Raw genomic sequence first — 21,952 nt, 5'->3', positions numbered from 1 at the left:
TTTGACACCCACATATATGGAATTAACTGGGTTGCTTTGAAGTACCAAGATAAATAATTAAAAAATGTAATATTTAATATCAGATGAATTCTAGTTTATTCAAACAAAAAGCTGAAAAATGCTTAAATTTAACCTAGAAAACAAACAAGGATGTTGCAAGTTCACCTGTATCTTCTAAATTACTGTTCTGACTTTCTGTATCCTCCCCATTTATTTTTGAAGATAATTCAACTGGAGGCCCAACCTGTGTAGTTTCCAGTTGAAGTTCTGCTAGCTTAGAACGTCGTTCTTGCTGCTCTATGGACAGAGATCTCATGACTGGAGGGACTGACTCTTTTCTACTTTCTTCTGTTTCTTTATTCACATTATTCTATAATATTTTAATAGAATGTACCAACAATCATCAAATTGATCATTAATAAAAACACTAAATTAAAACATATGTTTGAAATTTATAATGAAGAAATTACCTGTAAATCATTTATGCTATCATTGTTATGATTCTCATTACTGGCTTCCACAAAACTATCAGACGTGTTCTTCCTATTTTCACTTGTATCTAAAACATTGGCTGATGTCTCCAGAGAATTAACCATATTTAAAGGTTCCTCTGGACTCTGTATTTCACATTCTGTTGTGATATGCGTCCTTGATTTCTCACTAGAATAAAAAAATTACTAGTCATGTAGATGACTAAAAATAGAACTACGTAATATGCTAGATAAATTATAAACTTTGTTTATTTTCTTAGGAATGATATCAGTCTTTGGGGATTACACATTTAGAATAAAGCAATTTGTTACTTAACATCTTCAAAACATTCATCTGCAAAGTGACCCTATTTTTCAGTACTTCATACAATTTTAATAATAGTGTAAAAATTTAATAGATGAAATCCTCTAATATTACAACAGTGAACAGTGCAGAACTCTAGTTGAGAATTATACTTTGTTGAACAGGATCTGTTAGCCATAACTCAATTGGCTTAAGAATATCCCTGCCCAAGACACTGACCTTAATAGATAACAATAGTTTCATGTGTTCAAGCCAATCAAAAGCTTTCTTTCAATGAATAATTTAACATTGCAAGAAAGCTTTTGATTGGCTTGATGGTTCTAAATGGAAACATTACTTGATACAATGATGGAGGGATCAACTGTAACAGATTAAGTGATAATGAAGTAAGAATGTATTTTGCTCCATACTTTGTAATATTGTGTAGTGGAATCTGGATGCTGAAGTTACTGTAAGGTACAGATTTCACATGATTTCAAACCTTTTAAGTTCTTGGTTATGCAAGAAAACGTTCAAGAGAACTGTGGGTGAGTATGGGAACACATTCCACTAGAAATACTAGTCATCTGTGATCTGTGAACATTCTTCAGTAGATTTAAGGTGGCTGCACAATTTGCACATGAGCATCAGAGCCTAAGCTGAAATATGATGTATTAAAAATGTTTATATAGCTTAAAATTTGCTCTTGGTTGTGGCAACATGGAAATTATTAAAATTAGGACCCCTAAAAATGTTTTTCTCTCGAAAGGGATTCATACATTAAATATTACTCATAATTAATTAATTAAATTATGGAATTTAATAATTTTATTTTGCCCAAATTTTTGGCTTAAATAATTGATCAAGAAAACTGCTAATAAATTATGTAGTAAAGTTCACATTATGAAATAAGATTTATGTATTTAGTGATACTATTTGTATCAGTTTATATGAAATCCAATTGATTTTGTCTAGAAAATATGTATCAAGCCATCCAGCAAACAATTATTAAATGAAACAAAACAAACAACTTGAAGTTTTAAAAATATCAAACATTTTATCATTAGCTGCAGGTAAATGATCATTTTTAAACTGTCTTTTCATGCTACCAACCTCGATGTGTGTCCGATTATAGGCAAACATTATCAGTCTTAGTGATTATACGTTGGAGTATCCTTTAGGAGTATTATGAATATAAACATTTTATTAAATTACTATAACAAAAAAACATCAGATAAACACTGGCTGAATTAATTAATTAGTAACATTACAATTAAATTTCCAAGTAATAAATGTTATCAGTCGGTTACTATTGTTAGCGTAAAAAAAGTTCCAAAATGATGATAAAACTTTGTAAAACTTACAAAGTTTTATCATCATTTTGGAACTTACAGTAGAATTTGCTTATTGTAAACATTTTCCTCAAATACTTCATACAAAGCTTTCTAATATGCAGGCTCAAACAATAAATTTAAAATACATTGATTAAAACTGTATGAGATAAACTGAGAAGTCTTGTCATATTTTTTTGAGTGGTGAGGACCAGATAAAACCAGTTCTATGCAGTCATTGTTATTTCCCACCATACATAACCTTGTACCCATTGATAATTTAAATCTCAAATTCTATTTCACTGTCAATAAAAATGGAAGGTTATTCATTTCTGGTGCAAACAATATGCAGTTATCAAATTTTTGATTGCTAAAATGATTTCTCCATAGACATCACATGACAATGGATAAATGTGTTGGTAAGAGCCCAGATAATGGGTATGATAGTTTAAGCTTCAATGAATAAGTCAAAACTGCAATATGCCTGTCACTGGTTTTACTCAAACATCTCACTACCTTCATTTTACTTTTCCAGTTATATGTATAACATGAGAAAATATTGGAATTATCAAATTTCACCCTCGATTTTTTTACAAATCTTGATGATTTGAGATCCCCTGAATCCAAAAAAGTAAAAAAGGAGGAAAAAATTCCATGGATATGTGTATGTTTTTTAATATCTCAGAATGGGATAAAGATTAAACAAAACTGGCATGGGAGTTTGTGTATTAGGGGCTTTGATGCCATTAAATTTTGAAGAGTAAAAAGTTGCGGGGTGGGGACCCCAGATAGAGGGGATCATGCGTCATATCTTAAGAGGGGTCAGCCTTAATAAAGATTTTACTCATTATTAGAATTAATTTTGAGGGTATAAACAATTGTAAAACTTATTGTCATTTGATAATCAGTAATTGAAATGAGATTTTATTATAAAAAACTTAACAGCCAGGAAAGTTAGGCAACTCATTATTGGATTTATTTAGGTAGAGGCATAACTTTCAGCCTACGTTTGTAATTTATAATAAGGGGAATGGAATGTATCCAATAATAATTGAGTTTAATAGTTATATTGCTTTGTTATTGATTTTCTTTCTGTAAATATCATTTATCAACAGAATAAAATTGCTTTATCTCTGTATCTTTGGCCAAATATACAATAATTATTCTAGTATATAAATATAAAGTTACTATCATCACAATAAACACAAATCACAATAAAATATTTTACAATAATAATGTAAATCTGTACTTCAAATAAATGATATAATAATAAATCAGTTTGTACAATTTTTAATCATGAAGAAACAATATGTTTGATAAAATGTAACTTAGTGCAAAAGCAGTTATTGCCTTTTAATATGTCTAACCTAGAAAGATGCAGAAAGAAGATAGGAATACACTCAAACCTGTTTTTGTGCGGTCTATTTTTGTGCAATTTTTTATTTGTGTGATTTTTTGTGTGCGGTATATGAATTTCAATCAAATTGATATACTGCACAAAACACATTGCACGTATAAAAAATCGCACAAAAACAGGTTTGAGTGTAATAAAATATGGAAAGGAAGGATTCTAATGCTCACCATGCAAGACCATTCCCCTACACTTTATCTAGAACAAGAGATTGCCAAAACTGCATTGTAAAATTCATTCACAGAGAAACAAGACCATTTGGTAACAGCAGCATGTTACAAAAATTTAATTACAATAAAAGAATAAAAAATAATGTAAAACTTATAATTAATCATCTATGTATAGGCATTTAAGTAAAGTTCATCAAAAGTCATTTGAAAAATTTTTATTAGCTAAAGATCTAATGCTAGATCATTTACAGATCATTTATTGGGCTAATTAAAGTAATGAAATTATGATGATAATCCCATGCTTATAGCTTATTAATAATCTAGTATTAGATCTTTTGCTAATCAAATATTGTGATATGGGGTGATCAGGACATGAGGGAATGCACTTGTAAAAAATCCAAGGAATTGATTTTCTGGAATCCTGGATCTGGTTGCCTTAACTACATTGGCATCTGGCCGTGGCCACCGAATTGTGATATAGTTTATATTTTGTATTTTTAAAATCATTTATTCATTATATTAATATTCTGTAGATATGTGCACATTTTGTTAATATTGCACATATCAATAATTTGTTAATAGTGCTTTTCAAAAGATATATCTGAAGTCAAATCGTATGAAATAAAATATTAGAATAGAGTGATGATATTTACCTATCAATAATACTGTGAATTTGTTTTGTTGCATCGGTATCGGGCGTTTCTTCTACACTACAGCTACGCAGTGATACAGAATCTTCACTGGATACTGGCGTGGTGGATAATGCTTGAGATCCGTAACCACTGGAAATGATGCTTGGTGTTCCAACTTTTGTCTGTGAACAAGTTGTAAGTGTCAAACAAACAATAACAACTTTTAATATGGAATATGTAAGAAATATTACCTGTAATTCTAACAAACTTTCAGCAGTCGAAGAGTGCTGCATTAATGATTTATCGACAGCTGCATCGCTTTCTGTTCCCTTATATGATGCAAATTCGGTAAATTCTTCGTCACTCTCTTGAGCTGGTTCGACTTTATTTTCCTCTTCGTCTGCAGACTACAAAATTTATACAATTTGTAAATTATCGAAACAAAGAAATATTAAAAACCCAAAAGTAAAAAGTTCACCTCTTCGGAATCTTCCCGATACAAAAGCGGCCTCGTTTCTCTCTGTTCTTCTAATAACGTCCTCATTGGCTTGACTAGTTTTGTGGGCTGAGGAGTAATGGCACTCAGTGGGCCTGCTACTTAAAGGGTAAAAACAAAATAATAATAGATAATATAACATTCTAATATATAAAATTAATCATCATCAATAAAAAAAAGAAAAATTAGCAACAAAAAGTAACTTATTTTATGAAAAGTTTAAAAAAGCAATAAAGCCTTTGGAAAAGTGATTTAAATAAAACTATTGAATATCCTTAAAATAAAACTATTCTTTTAAGATAAAGGCATATAAAATTGTACATATTTTAAAGAATATATAAATATAGTTTCTTTGTTCATTTTGTATCAAAATTAATTAATTGTACTTAATAAATTTAACAAAATTTATTAAATATGATTAATTAATTTGCAAAGTTTTTAATACTTGGAACTGTTTATTAAATGTAGGATGCACTTCCTCACCAAGATTTATCATTACTACATTTGTGAATACATATTATTTTAATAGCATAAAATTACAGACAATATTAACAATTGGGACTTGCTTTTATCTTTAATTAAGATGTACACTGAAACATCCTGTGTGTAGAAATGATATAGTTTTATGTTAAGGATAATCAAGAACAATAGAATAACGCATATGCTTCTACAAACAGACTAAAAACATTATGTCATATATTTACTCTTAAATATATAAATATAATATATATAAATTTATATATAAGGTCATTTATATCACTTGACAACACTATAGTAAATTATATTACAGCATATTATCATACAGTAAACAACTTCAAACTTTCTCCCATTTAATAAACAGTAAACACTACAGAACACCTTTATAACAGATATGAAAAAAAAGGGAAGTGCAAGTAACAATTATCACAAATTTTTTTTCTTTTATCTTGGTTACAATCATGCAATTATGCAAATATCATGCAATCTAAGTGCAAATTGATAGATTGCAATAGTTTTTGAAAATAAAATTTTATTTAAAAAAAAAATATAGATAGAGAAAGAGAGCAGAGTGGCAGTTTTATTAACTGCAACAATATAAATATATTATTTATATAATATATATATGTATTTTTGCCAGGCCAAGATGTGCAGCAGCGGTCATGCAAAACGACACTGCTAGTAATTTGTAAAATCAACATACATTTGGACGTAGTGGCCTGTCGAAGGCTTAAGTTCAGATTGAAATTGAGGTTCAAGAAGGTTGGACGAGCTGCAAGGAAAAAAAAACAAAAAAAAAAAAAGAATATTGTCCTTCGTCCATAAATAATCTTAAACTATCTGGCTTTCTTACTTACCAGATATTAATTTTTTCAAAAAAGAATTTACTCAAAAACTTTAATTTCAAAAATACGATATATAAAATTTATGTTATTAACATTAATAGAAAAAGAAAGGCATTGAAAGAATAGTAACAGAAGAAAAGTTTAATGTCCTTTTTTAAAATTTTTATAAGTTGATAAATAAAATGCTTTTATAAATCAAAAGAAATGATTTATCCTTATTAAAAAAAGATGATATAAAAAAAACGAACATACTCAGACCAAAAGAATTGGAGGTTGGACCAGAAATGTTACTAGATGTTTTGTTGTTTTCCTTCACGCTGATGGTGCGTGAAGAGAAACGATCTAAATTATCACAAGATGCATGGAAAGAAAGATCGCACGCTGATTCTGCAAGTCGTTGATCTTCCAATTTAGTAGGTGAAGTTTCTAGTCGTACAATCTGAAAATTTATTCAAATTATTTATAAATAATCTTTTCATTGTAAAAGATACTAATTAGATTATAAATAAATAAGTACTAACGTGTGCAATGTTAGGTACACTGGCAGTTTTCCTTAAAGGTCTGCCTTGTGCAGCTAGCAGTTCTTTCATTGCAACTTCCTGTAATAAGAAAGACATGAAGATATTGTAAACTGATTTTTTTGTTATATTTACAATGAATGAATGTCCATACCTGTCTTAATCTGTCTAGTGTAAGTATACTTTCGACGGCAGAGACACCGCGAGTGTATTTTTCTATGTAACTCTCGCCATCGTTGGTGGCTGCGTCTTCACCTGATGCAGCCATAAGTGCTAGAGACTCGCGATCCTCTGGATCCTCTGATGCCTGAAAAGAAGAAACTTATTCTCTCATACTAGAAAATCTAATTTCTAAATTAAAATCTGAAAGGCTAACTTCATAAAATTGAATTTAAAGTATTTATAACTATCATCATTCCAAAAGAAATTGTTAGCCATTTGGATTCTGAGCGATTATTTGAACATTTAATATATTCAAAGCTACCTTACCTTAGGAATATTTGATACCACTTCATAAGTTACTCCGCAAGTATTCAAAAAGTCCTAAAGTCGAATCAATTTATTTAAGATAAATATATAAATAGTTACAATCACCAGCATTTACGTAAAGACAACTTCTTACCTGTCGTCCAATTTTCTTGATAATCCTTTCTGTTATTGATTGTTTTTTATATACATTTATAATAAGTCGCTTACGCAAGATCAAATCCATAGTAGCCGGATGACTCAACCTAACAGACGCTTTTAGGATTAAATAAACGTGTTCATTTTGAGGAGTTACACGGTTGAGATTGATAGAATCATGTATTGAAGAGTCCCAAGCTGCAGTAGCACAAACCTAATCAAACAGTTTGACAGATTATTTGGGGCCACACACATGATAATTCAGAATAATTTCAGTACTGATACTTACTTCCTTTTCACAATATTTTACTATCGGCAGTGTAAATAGTTTACTACCATGCTCTTTTGGCAAAATGGAATTGGCACCAGCTACCCTGATATCATTTTCTCCTGTGATTGGTGCACTCATATCGTCAGCTATTTATTTAAAAAATTTTTTTTAAATTTTATTAATTTAACTAGTTGAAAACTTTTGAATTGATAGACTTACCACTAAGATCCAAAAATATAACTGGAATATGCTTTTCCATTCCTGGTGGTGGTTCCCTTTAAATTTAAAACATTATTTAGTAACAAAATTAATTAAATGATAAAGTTATTGGTAACATTTTGAAAAGTTTGCTAATTTATGCTATAATATGTAATGAAGATGCCCATTCCAACTCTGTTGGATGGGCATCTTCATTCTGTCACAAATATTATTCCATTATTGTATGATATAGGAGCTCTTTCTTTGCTGCAATCTTGCTCTGAGTTGGTTCACTAAATCTTAGTCAACTCATCCATATAATTACCATTTCACCTTCTTCCTTAGTGTTGGCACTAAGGAAGAGGTTGAAATGGTAATATAATCCAGCCTATTGGGAAGATGGGATTAGTGAATGATTTGAGGATGTGCATCTGCATTTTAATAACTATTTATTTAAATCACAGTTATTTAAAATGAATGCAGAGTCATCAATACGGAACATATATATTTTATATGCAAAATTGCATTAGGTCTTGTGAAAAATTAAATAAATTTAAAATTATTTAATTATAACTAATGATGGAACCTTATGTATTTGCAGAGAAGCATATAATACAATATATTTTCTACAAATACATAGTACATAATTTTATTGAAGTGTGTGATAACCCTTCAATAAAATTATATACTATATATTTGTAGAAAATATATTGTATTATATATAAAAAGGAATTAAAGGCTAATTGATAAATAGAAGCATATGTAAAATGCATATTTGGTACCTTTATTTATCAATTTTTTGTCATTTTTGGTATAAACTTTATCAGTTCAATTCCATTGGGATTTTACCCCATAAAATTCAAGCACATACAGACACAGGCATCTCCTTTTATCAAAAATTCTCAAGCTCAGAGACATGCATGACAAACAAATGCAATTAAACCAAGCCCTTCCTACACTAAACTTTGATGTGTTAGCATCAAAACTTTAGGATTATCCTTCTACTGGTTGTTTTCTATCAGTTGACTAAATTTCATTACCTTATATTCATAGAATTTTTGTAATTGATGTTTTTTATAGATCACCCTTTGTTTACATTAAATTAGGGTTAGCATTCCATAGAAAATACATTGAAACCACTTCTAATTGTGATTTGAATAGTTAATCACTTCTGGCCAAAGTTGAACACCTGCAATAAAATATGTCCCAAAAAATGTATACACACTTTAACAGCTAATAGCTCAATTGATTTTTTTTTTTTTTTATTACTAGGTTAAACCCATTACAATTAATAATGGAAGTCAGACTAAGCTTTGAACAAAGGAAATTCATTCTAAAATGCTACTGGAAGTGTGAAAATGCAGTTGAAGTACAAAGACAGTTTAGGAGAGAGTTTCAAACAGATCCACCAATACAACTTACCATCACTCAAATTAGAGATAAGTTTAAAATGGGGCACCCTCACATTACCATCACAATGTTAGATCCTACCTTGATGAGACCTTGCCAAACAAGTAGATTGGACAAAGTGGTTTCGTAAAATACCCTCCACATTCACCAGATTTCACACCATTTAATTTTTTTTATGGGATACTTAAAAGACAAAGAAGTCTATGCTATGAAATCTGCAGCAGTTACTGAATTGAGAGCAGTCATTGAACAAGAATGCACACAAATACCAGACAAAATGTATCGTGATGTTTACAATTCCATTGCTTAATGTTGTCAGCAGTGCCTGGAACAGAACAAACATCAGTTTGAAAACAGGCATTCACAAAACAATTAAATAATATCTGTAGGTTCTATTACATTTTGAAAATGAAATGTATTTTAATAAACACTGACTTTATAATTATTTAAAGTGTGTATACATTTTTTTGGAACATCCTGTATAGGTCATTGCCTCTCTGAAGGCAGGCTATTTTTAGAATGTTCCAACTATCTCATTTTAAAAATCATTTTAAATTTTGGTGGTCATATATAACAATTGTAAACTGTGATATGTTTAGTTTGACTGCAGCTGATAACAATGGAAAAGAAAAGACATCTGGGAATGTTAGACTAAAATAATTTGTTGCTAAATATGAAGATCAAATTTTAGCAGCAATGGCAATGTTTTGTTATGTGGGAAGACTATAAATGTGGAAAAAAAGTTTTAGATCCTGCAGCATGATGACACTCTGGCACATAAAGCAGCTCTGAATAAATCCCTGCAAGAAAAATCTCCTCACTGAAAAGGATTCATTAACTGTAACTACAGGAAAGCAATTCCAATTTACTGTGGACTTGACAAATGCTTTTTTGGCAGCAGACAGCTTTCCTGTTTTACAAATTGAATAATTCCATGTTCCATCAATTTTTGGAGAAATACACCTAAGAAAACATACCTGATGAATCAACAATTAGGAAATCTTATCTATTGAAATATTATGAAGACATATTAAGTCAGATAGTGGCAAACACATCTGGATATCTATTGATGAAAGTTAAGACTTGACATTCTGAGCTGTAGGAAATATAGTTTAGGAACATTAGAAAAAGAAATGCTGGTATGACTTTTCTTCTATATTCTGAAGTTTTGGAAGAGACCAACCACATGACAATAGCATGTTTAATTAAAAATGCCCTAGGAATTCTTTAGCCAGAAGGAATAAAGTATGATTCTATTCTTTTATTTTTGACTTAAGACACAATTAATCAAAAATGACTGTGGTGCAATATAGTGAACTTTTTCTTCAATAAAGATAATGTTTAGAGTGTTTACAGCACTTCAACATACAATTTTTGTTTATTTTATCCACCTTGTTTATAAATAGAACTTATTATACTGATGTAGTTTCAAATTAGCAAAAAGAAGAAAATAACTCAAAACATCTTTACTTTCCTTTGAAAATGTGAAGCACAAGCGATACTTGAGCTCACGTGTTAAAACTTTAATGTAAGTGTCAAATCAAGGGATCTGGCTTTGATTCTAATGCTCATATAAACTGGAAGTAAAACCTAAATAAAATCGGAAAATAATAAAACAATTAATCGGGAGAAAAAAGTAAGTTTTTAAATAACCTTAAAAGGAGATATAGCACTGAGATTGTGTGTCAGACTTACGAGAATTGAAAACAATTAAATATGAGCAGGAGTTTCATGGTGCGATTAATTTCCCTTGATCGGACTAATACATAGTGTTGAATTAAACCTTTGGTAGCCCGGACTAATACATAGTGTTGAATTAAACCTTTGATAGCCCGAAATTATCTGCCTAGATACAGGAAACCTACCAATTAAAAAGCTAGAGATCCAGGGAAAAGAATCTTTTAAAAATCTGGATTTCAAGGACAAAGAGAGACTTTTCCCAGCTTCCAACAAGTTATCTGACCAGACTCTTCTGTCTCCCTTGTGAAGTTATCTGCCTTGTCTTCATTGTTCTACCTTTGGACTCTTCATCCTGAATGTTACCTTCCTGCCTTGGACTGTTCCAGTTCTCAATGCTTTATCACTGAACTTCCCGACACCCATAGAAGCATCTCAACTGACTGCCCTGGGGCCGTCAACTCTACAGTCCAGCTCCTACAGTGGATGAGATGCACTATAGATTGTAAGACTTAGCATAAATAAACAGGTTTATTTGTCACTGCAGCTGCCTGCCCCACTTCCCTTCACCCCACATACAATCCTGACATTTGGACATCCCCAATTTGGCAACGTCACAAAAATAAAGATATTTTGTCTTATTTTAACTGAGTTTCCTGCTTTTGCTAATTCAAAACTATACCAGTATAATAAGTTCTATTTTTAAACAAGGTCTATGTGGATAATATATAAACAAAATATTTACGGACAGAGGCACAAAGAATTAATACTTCAATATAAAATTTTATATACCATATAAATTACATCTTTAAGATGCAAGAATTGCATCTGTTTTCATTTGTCTGAAATGAAGATGTGTCTTATATTCACAATTCAAAACAATCAGAAGTCATATAAGAGAATTATATGATAAAAGAAAGTAATAGAAATTTTTGACCACACTGCTCAACAGTCACATTAGTTCAAATAATCTTAACTGATATGTGCTTAATTTAAACTCCTTTATAATATTTAAAATTCTTTTAAAATGACATTCTGAAGATGCATTGAAAGGAAAGTAATTGTATATACAGAAGTGTGTGGAAATACAGCTGCCAATTATTATATGTTTTATAACATTTGTATTGGTTTTTCTAAAATATTATTATATATAAACATCCCTAATCCCATTGTATTAATACTAAACCAAATGATTGCTGTAATTAATAATTTAATTATCAATTTCAATAAGAGATGGCACCTAACATCTATCTCTAGTAACAAATTACTTAATTTTTAATTATTAATTGTAACAAAAAATAGCACAATTAATTACGGTGATCATTTGGTTTAAAACATTATTACTTAATAAAACTTAATAATATTAATTATAGTCAAATCTGCAATAATGAGCACCTCCCAACAGCAGCCATTATTTAGAGCTTAGAAAACTATATTTAAAAATTCTCTCTCCATAAAAAAAATCTTAAAATTCAGCGGCGTGCCATGACATTTGATGATAGGGAAGCTGTGTTTTTGTAAGAAGCCAGGGGGTAATCAATTGCTTGTCAGTGATGGTCTAGGGTCCATTTGTATGTGAGTGGTGGTGGAGGAGACAAAGATGACAAGTATCTAACAAAAACCATTTAGTTTAACATAAAATAAACTTACACTATGTACAAAATAGTATGCTTCAGGACAGGCCTGGCCAACCCGCGGCCCGTCACATTAAATTGTGTGGCCCTCTAAGCAATATTATATATCTATTAAAACTTTTGTTTCCTGTTATGTGTATACCAAAACAATTAAATAAATGAAAATTTGCATGTGTCACTGTTATAATGTGCAAGTGCGAGTACGAACTCTTCATATAACAATAAAATCTTATTCATTTTGTATTTGTTTTACTTTTCTGAAAGCATGTTTGCCTAAATTGTGGCCCACCATAATGTTACGCATGATCAAAGTGGCCCGCGAAACAATTTGGGTTGGCCAGGCCTGCTTTAGGACAATCAGCTGTTCGGACATCCTGGGCGTCGATAAGGTTCTTTGATCGTCTATCGAAGGTGGCCCCGGGGCAGTGGCATTGACAAGTCCAAAAGACAGGTGGGGAGACTTTGACCATGTTGCTGACGCCAACAGACGAAGTCTGAAGTGGCAGGTTACAGGTTGGCAAAATAGACGAGAAACTGCTTTTTTTGTGCGTTAATACATGCCATTTTGGTTATTTGGAACGTTAACCGAGTGTGAGGTGTCCTCGGTTGGGGATTATATCAATCTCTGTTTTTTCTTTTGTCCATTTTGATTGGTCATTCTCTCTCAGTCATGCTTCCCGAGTGTCTAGTCCCTCGTTACTAAGTGTAACGAGACTCCTACCTGGAGCGCAAGAAAGGTGAAAATCAAAGATGAATTCGATCTTCCACTGATCATAAGATGACTTCCTTCCGCGATTTATGGTTTCTGCCTTGCAGTTTGATATAAACAATGGGTATCTGACTATAAATGACTTTTACCTATGTTTTTTTTAAACTAATAAATTTTTCTCTAAATTAATCGTTTTTTGGCATCTTTCAGTGGAAAGACAAATTTTTATGACAATGGATACATAAATCGTAAATTTAAGGAAAATAAATTCTAGTGCTTTTTTTGTACCTTGTATGTCTCATTCATTAAATTTGGTTGTAAATGAGGCTGCCAAAGTAACAGTTAATTTTTTAACATTATACAAGAATTGTACACAATTTTTCTGCATTCCCTTATAGATGAGACATACTAAATTGTAATATCACTGGTTTAACATTAAAATCCATAAATAATATAAGATGGAAGAGCAGAATATCAAATATATCAAATATTTTAATGGATTTTTTTAAACTCCTATCAACTATATAGCACTATTATAAAAACATACCAGTAAACTCCTATCGGTTGGGTTAAGTTATAAATCTAGTCTACTCATGATTCACATAATTGGGTGAGGGCGGCTGAATATCTAGCAGTCAGGTGGCTAACAGCCCAGAACCAGTCCTGGATAGAAATATTGGAAGCATTATACATGTGTAGCTTCCACCAGCTAAACCGTGTGAGGTTGGTGCTCTGTAAAGCGCATGCATGAATGCGTATAATTTGGCTGCTTGGACGCTGACCTAGTTTCGACAATACAGCGCTTCCATTCTGCCATTGATATTCGAATATACAATAGCAATCTTATCGTTTTTTCACATGTAGTATAGAAATTTGTAATAAGATACATAATGCAATTATAATAAAATATTAATTTTAATTAATTCAAACTACGTTAAAATATGAAAATTTATATTTTAGAAAATACAAGGGAAGCAGCACTTCCACTGTTTCCAAGGACGGCACGCCACTGTTAAAATTTAACTTCCAAACTCATGGTGCTTCTTAGAATCAAGCAAATGCAGTTTATACATGAAAATCAAATAGAAATAAGAATAAAATTAAGAACCTACCAGTCAGCTGGAGCACCAGGTATACCTGAACCAGCAGCAGGAACTAAAACTGCATTCCTTTCTTCCGTAAGAGAAACCCATTGGTCGATTAAACTTTGTTCTCGTTCTACATCTTGGTCTGCCTTTGCTAAAATTATTGTTAATTTTAATTTATTACAATTAATAAACTTATCCTTATAAATATGAATTAAAAATACTTTTCTTATTGATGATTTTCTGTATCTGATCATCAAGATATTCTCTACGTCTCATCAATGCCTCTGACCATTTCTCTCTTAACAGTGTAAGATCCTCTTCCTGATAGGAATCTAATGGCTTTTGCAGTTTGGAACGAACACAGATACATCCAATAGCAACACTGGTAATGGCTTCGCATATGATAGGAAGAGTTCCGGAATTTTGAACTGGTTTGACTCTTACTACTACTCGACGTTGTTGACCCTTGTAAATTATTTTTTTAAATTAAAAACATTCATTTGGATAGCTTTTTAATAATAATATATTCAGTATTACAATTTACCTGTCTTAACTGAAAGATCCCTCCGGTCAAAATATCAAGTTTAGGAACAACTTCAACAGGTGAATATTCACCTTGTTCATTCAACTCGTGGATTTCTACCCACAATTCAATTTTACGAGTTAATTCGGCCCACCTAAAAATAGTAGTTTATAAACTTTAACTTATCAAAAATCAATTTCTATTGTATATTTTATTCTATATTCCTACCTGTCGGCTAAGGATCGTGATCTCTGCAACTGAGCATCAACTTCCCAGCCAGGTTTTGAATTGCTGAAACCTGCACTACGATGACCCCAAACTTCAATGGATAAAGCTCCTTCAGCACAGTGTTCAAGAAATTCTTCGTTAACATTTACAGTGAATTCCTAAAACATTTTATTTTCTAGTATAAGATAGATTTCACGAAACAAAACAATTATATTAAATATTAAACATTTATTTTTAATTATTTGCTTAATGAGTTAATACATAATATGCAATTAACTTTAAACGGTTAAAATGAAATTAAAACATGAACTTATAATTAGTAAATAAAAGCAAAGATGGTTAATTATTGTGTAAGTGGAGACCAGCACTTTGACCTAAATGATCCATTAGGTACCCAGAAATTAATTCAGAAGTCTAACTGTTTAAAAAAAGACAGCAAATGAAAAGTTGAGGGACGTCACCAGGGGTCAAAAAATCCAGACGAACAAGTTTACCTGAGCAGAGATTGGCACGCTTACAAATGAGATACAGAGAAGTCTCCTCAGCAAAGCAGAGATCAATAAAGTAAAATCCTGATTAACTGAGGTTCTGCATTATCCAAGGATTACTGCAGAAGAATATTTTGACAAATACAAGATTTCATAGTACAGTGCAATTTGTTGATTGAATCTTGGTTAAGCAATGTAACATACTTGACAAAGGCTTTAGAAATTTGAAAAAGAATTCTGAGCCTCTTAAGTTCTATTGTCATAACTGCTTCTGTGCTACTTAACACTTCTATTGTCAAAATGACAATAGGAGCATTAAGTGGCTCAGAAGCAGTGATGTGGAAGGTTAAGGAGACAAAAGTTTATAGGTGTTTTTTTTTCCTCTCTCTCTCTCTTTTCTTCATATCATCAGAATTAATAGAATGTTAGGATTCTAATTTCCACTTTGCACTACAAGTGGACTTCATATTAATAGGGATGTACAGTACCTTAAGAAAGTCCCATAAGATCAACTAGTTAAAGGATAAAGAATCAGTTTGCACTAATAAGGTATGCATTAGTGAGGGATTCCTATATATATTTATATTTTAAGAGAAAACTTATCTATAAAATTTAAATCAATCTCAAAAATAAACAAAATATTTAAAACCTAATAATAATATATTGTAAATAAATATAATAAATAATCTTTGATAAGCAATTAAGCATATCATATGATTTCATTAGAAAAACAAAGGGAAATACTGGCATTAAAATACTTGATGGAGCTCAGGCTTATTTTAAATTAAATTTTTTTGGGACCAAGCCATTCCATCTTCAGATCTACATGTTCAAAAATAGAATGTTGGAAAAGTATTCAAAAAGCTTATGAACATGTAGAATATTTGAATTACAAAACCGTAAGCTTTGTATATAATAAATCTCTGTATATTGGTTAGAACTATAATAGCTTTATCAATCCCTACTAGTTTACTATAAATGTACCCTTATATGTCAATATTTCATCCTACAATATATAATTCATAATTATATGAGAAACTTAATACGTTTTATAGAATTTTTTTCTTTTATAACTATAGAGATCTCTTTGTTTACATTTATTTGCTTGTCTCTAAGAGAACAGCATTCACTATAAACATTTGTAGGTGTTCTTGATGATATATCATGATAACTCAAAAGTGCTTGACTGCTTGTTACTTTTAATCTTTTTGTAATTTTTTATAACTTCTCTCTCTATTGAAACATCACTTTTTATTTCATTTATCTATGGGTTTAATTATTATTGCTAAATTAACTATATTATAAAGTATAACTTATTAATAAAAATTTTTTAAATCAGTTAATTCATTATATTCAACAGTAATTTTAAATTCCAGCAATAAATTTTAAAATAAAAGTTGCTGTCCATTAAATGACAACTGTAAAGCTTAGACAGAAATATTCAAAATAAAAAATTACCTTAACATGATCAAATTTGAAAGTCATCCGATCTTTTCCTTTGCGTGTGGCTGGATAATCTGGATTCACTATAGGTGGAACCACTATAGAATCGGGAAAACCCCAAAATGTGTATTGACAAAATACAAAATTGGAAAGAGATGGAGGTAATCCAGTTGCAGCCTTGATTGTAACCTAAATACATAGAAAGTTGTTTATAATATTTTTTAAAAATATATTAGTTTTTGATATCTTAAAAATGACAAGATTGCTGAATTCTTGCTTGTATTTGTAAGAATTTCAATTTTTCTAAAGCAAAATTATTTTATCACTCGATATACATTGAAAATATGTCTGTGTTGCTTGAAACTGATGTACAGGATTGAATTGTTAGATGATGTTAACTCAAATAATATAAACCTTACCTTTAATATCAATTGGATCAGTTATTGACAAGCAAACTACTTTGACATAAAAAAACAAATCAGAAAAGAAATATTTTGTCTCTATATTATATAGTAAACTCATTGTGTACCAACTTATATATATATAATGATAAACTAAGATCCAATCTATTATAAAATATTTCCTATTAGAAATTTGATAAAAAGTTTTTATTCATTTTATTTTCATTCTTCTGACTAAAATGGAAGATAGCAAAAAGATCACGTAGATAAAAAGTGTATCATGTCATTACATTTTTCCACTGATAAACATTATTATTAAAAAAATAATTCTTCCAGTAGAAAAAAAATGACAAGAACAAATCTAGTATATTTTTTAAATTAAAAATTTTAGAATTAAAAACCATTATGAGCAAGCTACAAACTTTGATTACATTCGATGTTATGATGCATCACATCATAACATCAAATGCAGATCCACATTAACAGTGTGACAGTTGATGTAAATCACTGTTTAACCATTTATATAGGGTAACCCATATGTTGGACAGGTCAAGTGTGGGAGTGTTGCATAGTTCCAAGGTTGTTGTCTTTATATGGGAATCTCTCCTCACAAGTTTCTGGTTGCTACAGCATCTGAGTAGTGTTGTTTGAGCCCAAAATGGATTGTAGCTCTGTTTGAGCACCTTTTTTTGCGAGCTCTGTGATGCACATACTCAGCGAGTTTTCCTTCCTGCTAGAATATTTTTCTCATACGCATGTCAAAAATTCACTTGACATATTTGTTACCAGATGAAAATGAAAGAAAATCTTTAGAGCAAATCACTGCATTCTATATCAAGATTTTAAAGATAACAGATTTAGAAAATATGACGCTGATAGAAAGATTTTTATCAAATGAGAAATTGGTAGTAATCACAACAAGCAACTCCATTTTTTTCAATTTAATGAAGAATGAAAAAAAGATTATAAAAATATATATTTTTGTAATAGATTACATCTTTTAAAGTAGCTTACTAATATAAAAAAAAAATACTTAATTAAATTCGTATGAATGTTCATAAATCCAACAATAATGCCATTTAAAATGCTCTAAATATATTTTCCCTGGATAAAAAAACATCTAGATGTTCAGGAATTTATGTAGATGAAATATATAAAATCTTATAAAGGTTTTAATATTATGATACATTTAAGACAAAAATAAGTTTTATGGGTAATAAAATTGGAAGAATTTTACTAATAAATTGCTAAATTTTATTGGAATTATAATTTAATGAATTATAAATATATTGAATCTAATTTTAACATTTGAAATGCTAAATATATTGTGTTGTAGTTATTTGCAAAAATTTCAAATTTCAATAATTTTAAATTTTAAAGAAGTAAATATAAAATTTCATACCCTAACTGTAACTTGTCTACCGACTACGACATCATCTCCATTCTCAGATATATCTAAGGATGAACCTCGTATACTGTCCCGATCTGTGCTGTAATCTGCACCGGCATCACCGACTCTATCAGAAATTGTTCCTGCTATTCTTCCTATTTCAACATGGAGTCTTCCTGCCACCTGTAATAGAATATAATAAATTTTATTCAAAGTCAATTTATATGGTTAATTAATTAAATAATAATATTCAATATTTCCTAAAGTTTAGAATTTTAATACTTAGCTTTTATATTTCAAATGGTTAAATTATTTAAAAAGTTACTTACTTCGCCCTGTTGACTAATAATTGGCACATGGTAATCTAATTTTACATCATGAAATAATACTTCCAGAAACACATTTCCTACTCCAATGAGATTGTGATTTTCTTGTGATTCATAGAAAGGATCTATCATTCCTTTTGGTGTATCTTCATCCTATTCATTTAAAAGTATATTTGTCAATTATAAAAATTTATGAAAAAATTCTATATTTTCTAAATTCTGAAACCAGATTCTTACTTTTGAACATAAGCCTTTCTCTTTACACTCATACATTTCTCTCATATCTATTAATTTGTTTTCTAACTTTTCCATGGACCAAACTTGACTTCCCTTATTCTTACGTTTTACTAAAATGGCTGGCTCACTTACAAATGCTCCTTTCTAAAGATAAAAAAAATGTTAAATTTTTAATAAACTTGGATAAAACTGGCAATATATGATTAAAGTTTTGTTATGTTGGTGATTTGAAAAGTTTGTGGCCTGATAATGAAATATTCTGATTTTGAATATACACATATATGAAGTATTGTAATTTTGAATATATCTTAATTAATTAAATATTATAGTTATTAATTTTAATAAGAGATGGCACCTAACACCTAACTCTAGTGCCAAATTCATTTCAAATCTATGATCATATATCCAAAATTTAGCCCGATCATTTATGGCAGTTGTTGGTGTATTTGCTTATTGTAATTTTGTTTTTTATTTTTATTTTTCAATATAATCTCCCTGAACCTCAATGCACTTTATCCAGTGGTATTCCAGTGCCTTTATTCCATCCCAGAGTGCAATTTTTCAAGGTAATCAAAATAACCATTTACTGCCACTTTCAACTGATTGACTGATGAAAATTTCTTACCACCAAAGAATTTTTTAAGGTTGGGGAATAGATAAAAGTCAGAACCAAATCAAGCAAATAAAGTGGATGAAGTAATAAATCATACTTTAGTTCCCTGATTTTTGCCATAGAAACAACTCTTGTCTAGGTGCACAAATTATTCTGATGAAAAATGGTATTTTTCTTTAATAAATCTAGTCTTTTCTCACACATTTTTTTGTTTAACTGATCCCAAAAGTTAGCATAAAAATTATCTTTAAATTATAATTATCAATTGAAACATATATACATGTTTCAATTATTTTGTGTAATAAATTATATTTGAGTTTCTAAAAATTTTAATGTTGGCATAATCATTAAAATGTCTGAAAATGTAAAAAAAATCAATTAATAATGTTGCAATGTTAATTATTATAGTGTAGGATCAATGAATCAAAATTTTAAGTAAACTTCGATATCTCAAAGCTCAATATTTAATGTCTGAAAGCTGAGAAAATCTGTGATATAAATGAAAACAAAGTTTTATATAATTGAATGTATGATATAAAAATTAACTGTTTTGTTTTATTTTTCTCAGTACCTTAGATAATTACAACATTCCTAAATCACTGAAAAATTTCAGTTCTCAATTGAAACTTATTTGCCAATTGCCAATTGACATTTCTTGATTTTGATTGGACACGAATTACACGTTAATGTATTAAAATATCTAACCTTACGATTTGGACTTAAATTTGCGGCAGGAATTTGGAGCGTCACTTTAAATTCAGTCTGTTTCCCCATTTCTTCAGCAAGAAAATTAGCTTCTCTTACAAGACCATTTGCACGTACAATATCACATCTTAACTTTGCTAGACTCTTTTTAAATAGTTCATCCCTGTAATAGCAATCAAAAATTTTATGTGAAAAGATTAAAAACAGAATTTTATTGTATTTAATATTATATCAATTATTAACAAAATACAAGTATCAAATAATTTTTAATTAATCAAGACCCTTATTATATTAATTGAAATAAAAGAAATTTATTGATTAATGGTATGACAGAGAAAGAAACACATACTACCATACCATCCCCAATCATCTGTACTTCCAGGAGCTACAACACTGTCTTCGTGAAGTCTGTTACAAAAAAGATAGATGTTCAGCAGCATGCAATAAAAGCAAGCCCCTTAACTAAAAGATTACTAGTTAATTATGCCAAAGTAAATAAGTAAAAGCATAAAATTATAATTTAAAAATTAAATAAAACAAATGTTTTTGTATTACTTTACTAATATATGTAACATGTTAAAAAATAATAAACTTAGAACATGCAGTAAAATTAGTTTATATACATGCAACCTGTTAAATTCAGTAACATAAAGCTGAGAGAATCTTCTGCAAATACAAATGGAAATAAAGTAATATAAAAAAAGTATTTTGTAGTAATTAAAAAAAAAGAAATTAATAATTTGTTAGCTTCGTTATCATGCAAAAATTAAAAGTTTTGAAACATTAACAGGAAAGATTCAAGAAGACAGATGGAAAATGAAATATTTCTCCCAAACACCCAAGCCTGTAGGAGTTAAAAGTAATATATGATATTATTATAAATGTTCAAAGTTAATAAATACAATACAAACCTTTCTCGTGCCCATTTTTCCATTTTAGATTGCATGCTTGGACTTGGTAATCCTGTTGGAGTTAATTTTCCTAATCCCAGAGGATCAAATGCTCCCATGGAATAAGGTGCATAAGGTGTACTTGGAGACATCTGGTTCCTTAATATTTGCAACTGTCTTTCATACATCAACCTTTGTTTTTCCAATGCATCTATTATAAAGTAAAATTATAAAAACATATCTTATTCAATGAAAAAATAACATTGATTATTTGAAAAAGAACACTCAGATTTTCAAAACAGTCTACTTTATTGGAAAATACAAATGTACCGTTTTCTACCCCAAGTACTTTTGGGTTGTAAAAAAATCATCATCAGGCCCAAAAGTACTCAGAATAGAAAGTTGCGCATTTGTATTCTCCAATAAAGTAAACTGTTTGGATA

At 29.9% G+C, this 21,952-nt stretch overlaps 1 protein-coding gene across 6 annotated transcripts in view; it reads right to left on the bottom strand.

Annotated features, from left to right (window-relative positions):
• The window catches only part of Khc-73 (Kinesin heavy chain 73), a 121,245-nt gene that overhangs the window by 2,600 nt on the left and 96,693 nt on the right, over nt 1-21,952 (bottom strand). The window contains exons 16-39 of one of the 6 annotated variants that reach the window (XM_067283727.1): nt 21,531-21,720; nt 20,977-21,027; nt 20,620-20,782; nt 19,302-19,445; nt 19,068-19,217; nt 18,751-18,921; nt 16,963-17,136; nt 15,017-15,174; nt 14,810-14,942; nt 14,487-14,730; nt 14,290-14,416; nt 7,769-7,824; nt 7,568-7,695; nt 7,277-7,492; nt 7,144-7,197; nt 6,809-6,961; nt 6,658-6,735; nt 6,389-6,575; nt 5,995-6,063; nt 4,797-4,915; nt 4,570-4,725; nt 4,340-4,500; nt 471-660; nt 166-370 (exon numbers count right to left, since the gene is read on the bottom strand). In XM_067283727.1, the coding sequence (XP_067139828.1) occupies nt 166-370; nt 471-660; nt 4,340-4,500; nt 4,570-4,725; nt 4,797-4,915; nt 5,995-6,063; nt 6,389-6,575; nt 6,658-6,735; nt 6,809-6,961; nt 7,144-7,197; nt 7,277-7,492; nt 7,568-7,695; nt 7,769-7,824; nt 14,290-14,416; nt 14,487-14,730; nt 14,810-14,942; nt 15,017-15,174; nt 16,963-17,136; nt 18,751-18,921; nt 19,068-19,217; nt 19,302-19,445; nt 20,620-20,782; nt 20,977-21,027; nt 21,531-21,720 (3,477 nt within the window). The remainder of the gene's footprint in view (nt 1-165; nt 371-470; nt 661-4,339; nt 4,501-4,569; nt 4,726-4,796; nt 4,916-5,994; nt 6,064-6,388; nt 6,576-6,657; nt 6,736-6,808; nt 6,962-7,143; nt 7,198-7,276; nt 7,493-7,567; nt 7,696-7,768; nt 7,825-14,289; nt 14,417-14,486; nt 14,731-14,809; nt 14,943-15,016; nt 15,175-16,962; nt 17,137-18,750; nt 18,922-19,067; nt 19,218-19,301; nt 19,446-20,619; nt 20,783-20,976; nt 21,028-21,530; nt 21,721-21,952) is intronic. The other 5 variants (XM_067283728.1, XM_067283731.1, XM_067283732.1 and 2 more) reach the window with 5 other exon arrangements.

This window comes from Centruroides vittatus, unplaced genomic scaffold (assembly GCF_030686945.1).
Source record: "Centruroides vittatus isolate TY-2023 unplaced genomic scaffold, ASM3068694v2 scaffold_1015, whole genome shotgun sequence".
Lineage (NCBI taxonomy): Eukaryota > Metazoa > Arthropoda > Arachnida > Scorpiones > Buthidae > Centruroides > Centruroides vittatus.
This window is presented reverse-complemented; position numbering and strand designations above follow the sequence as displayed.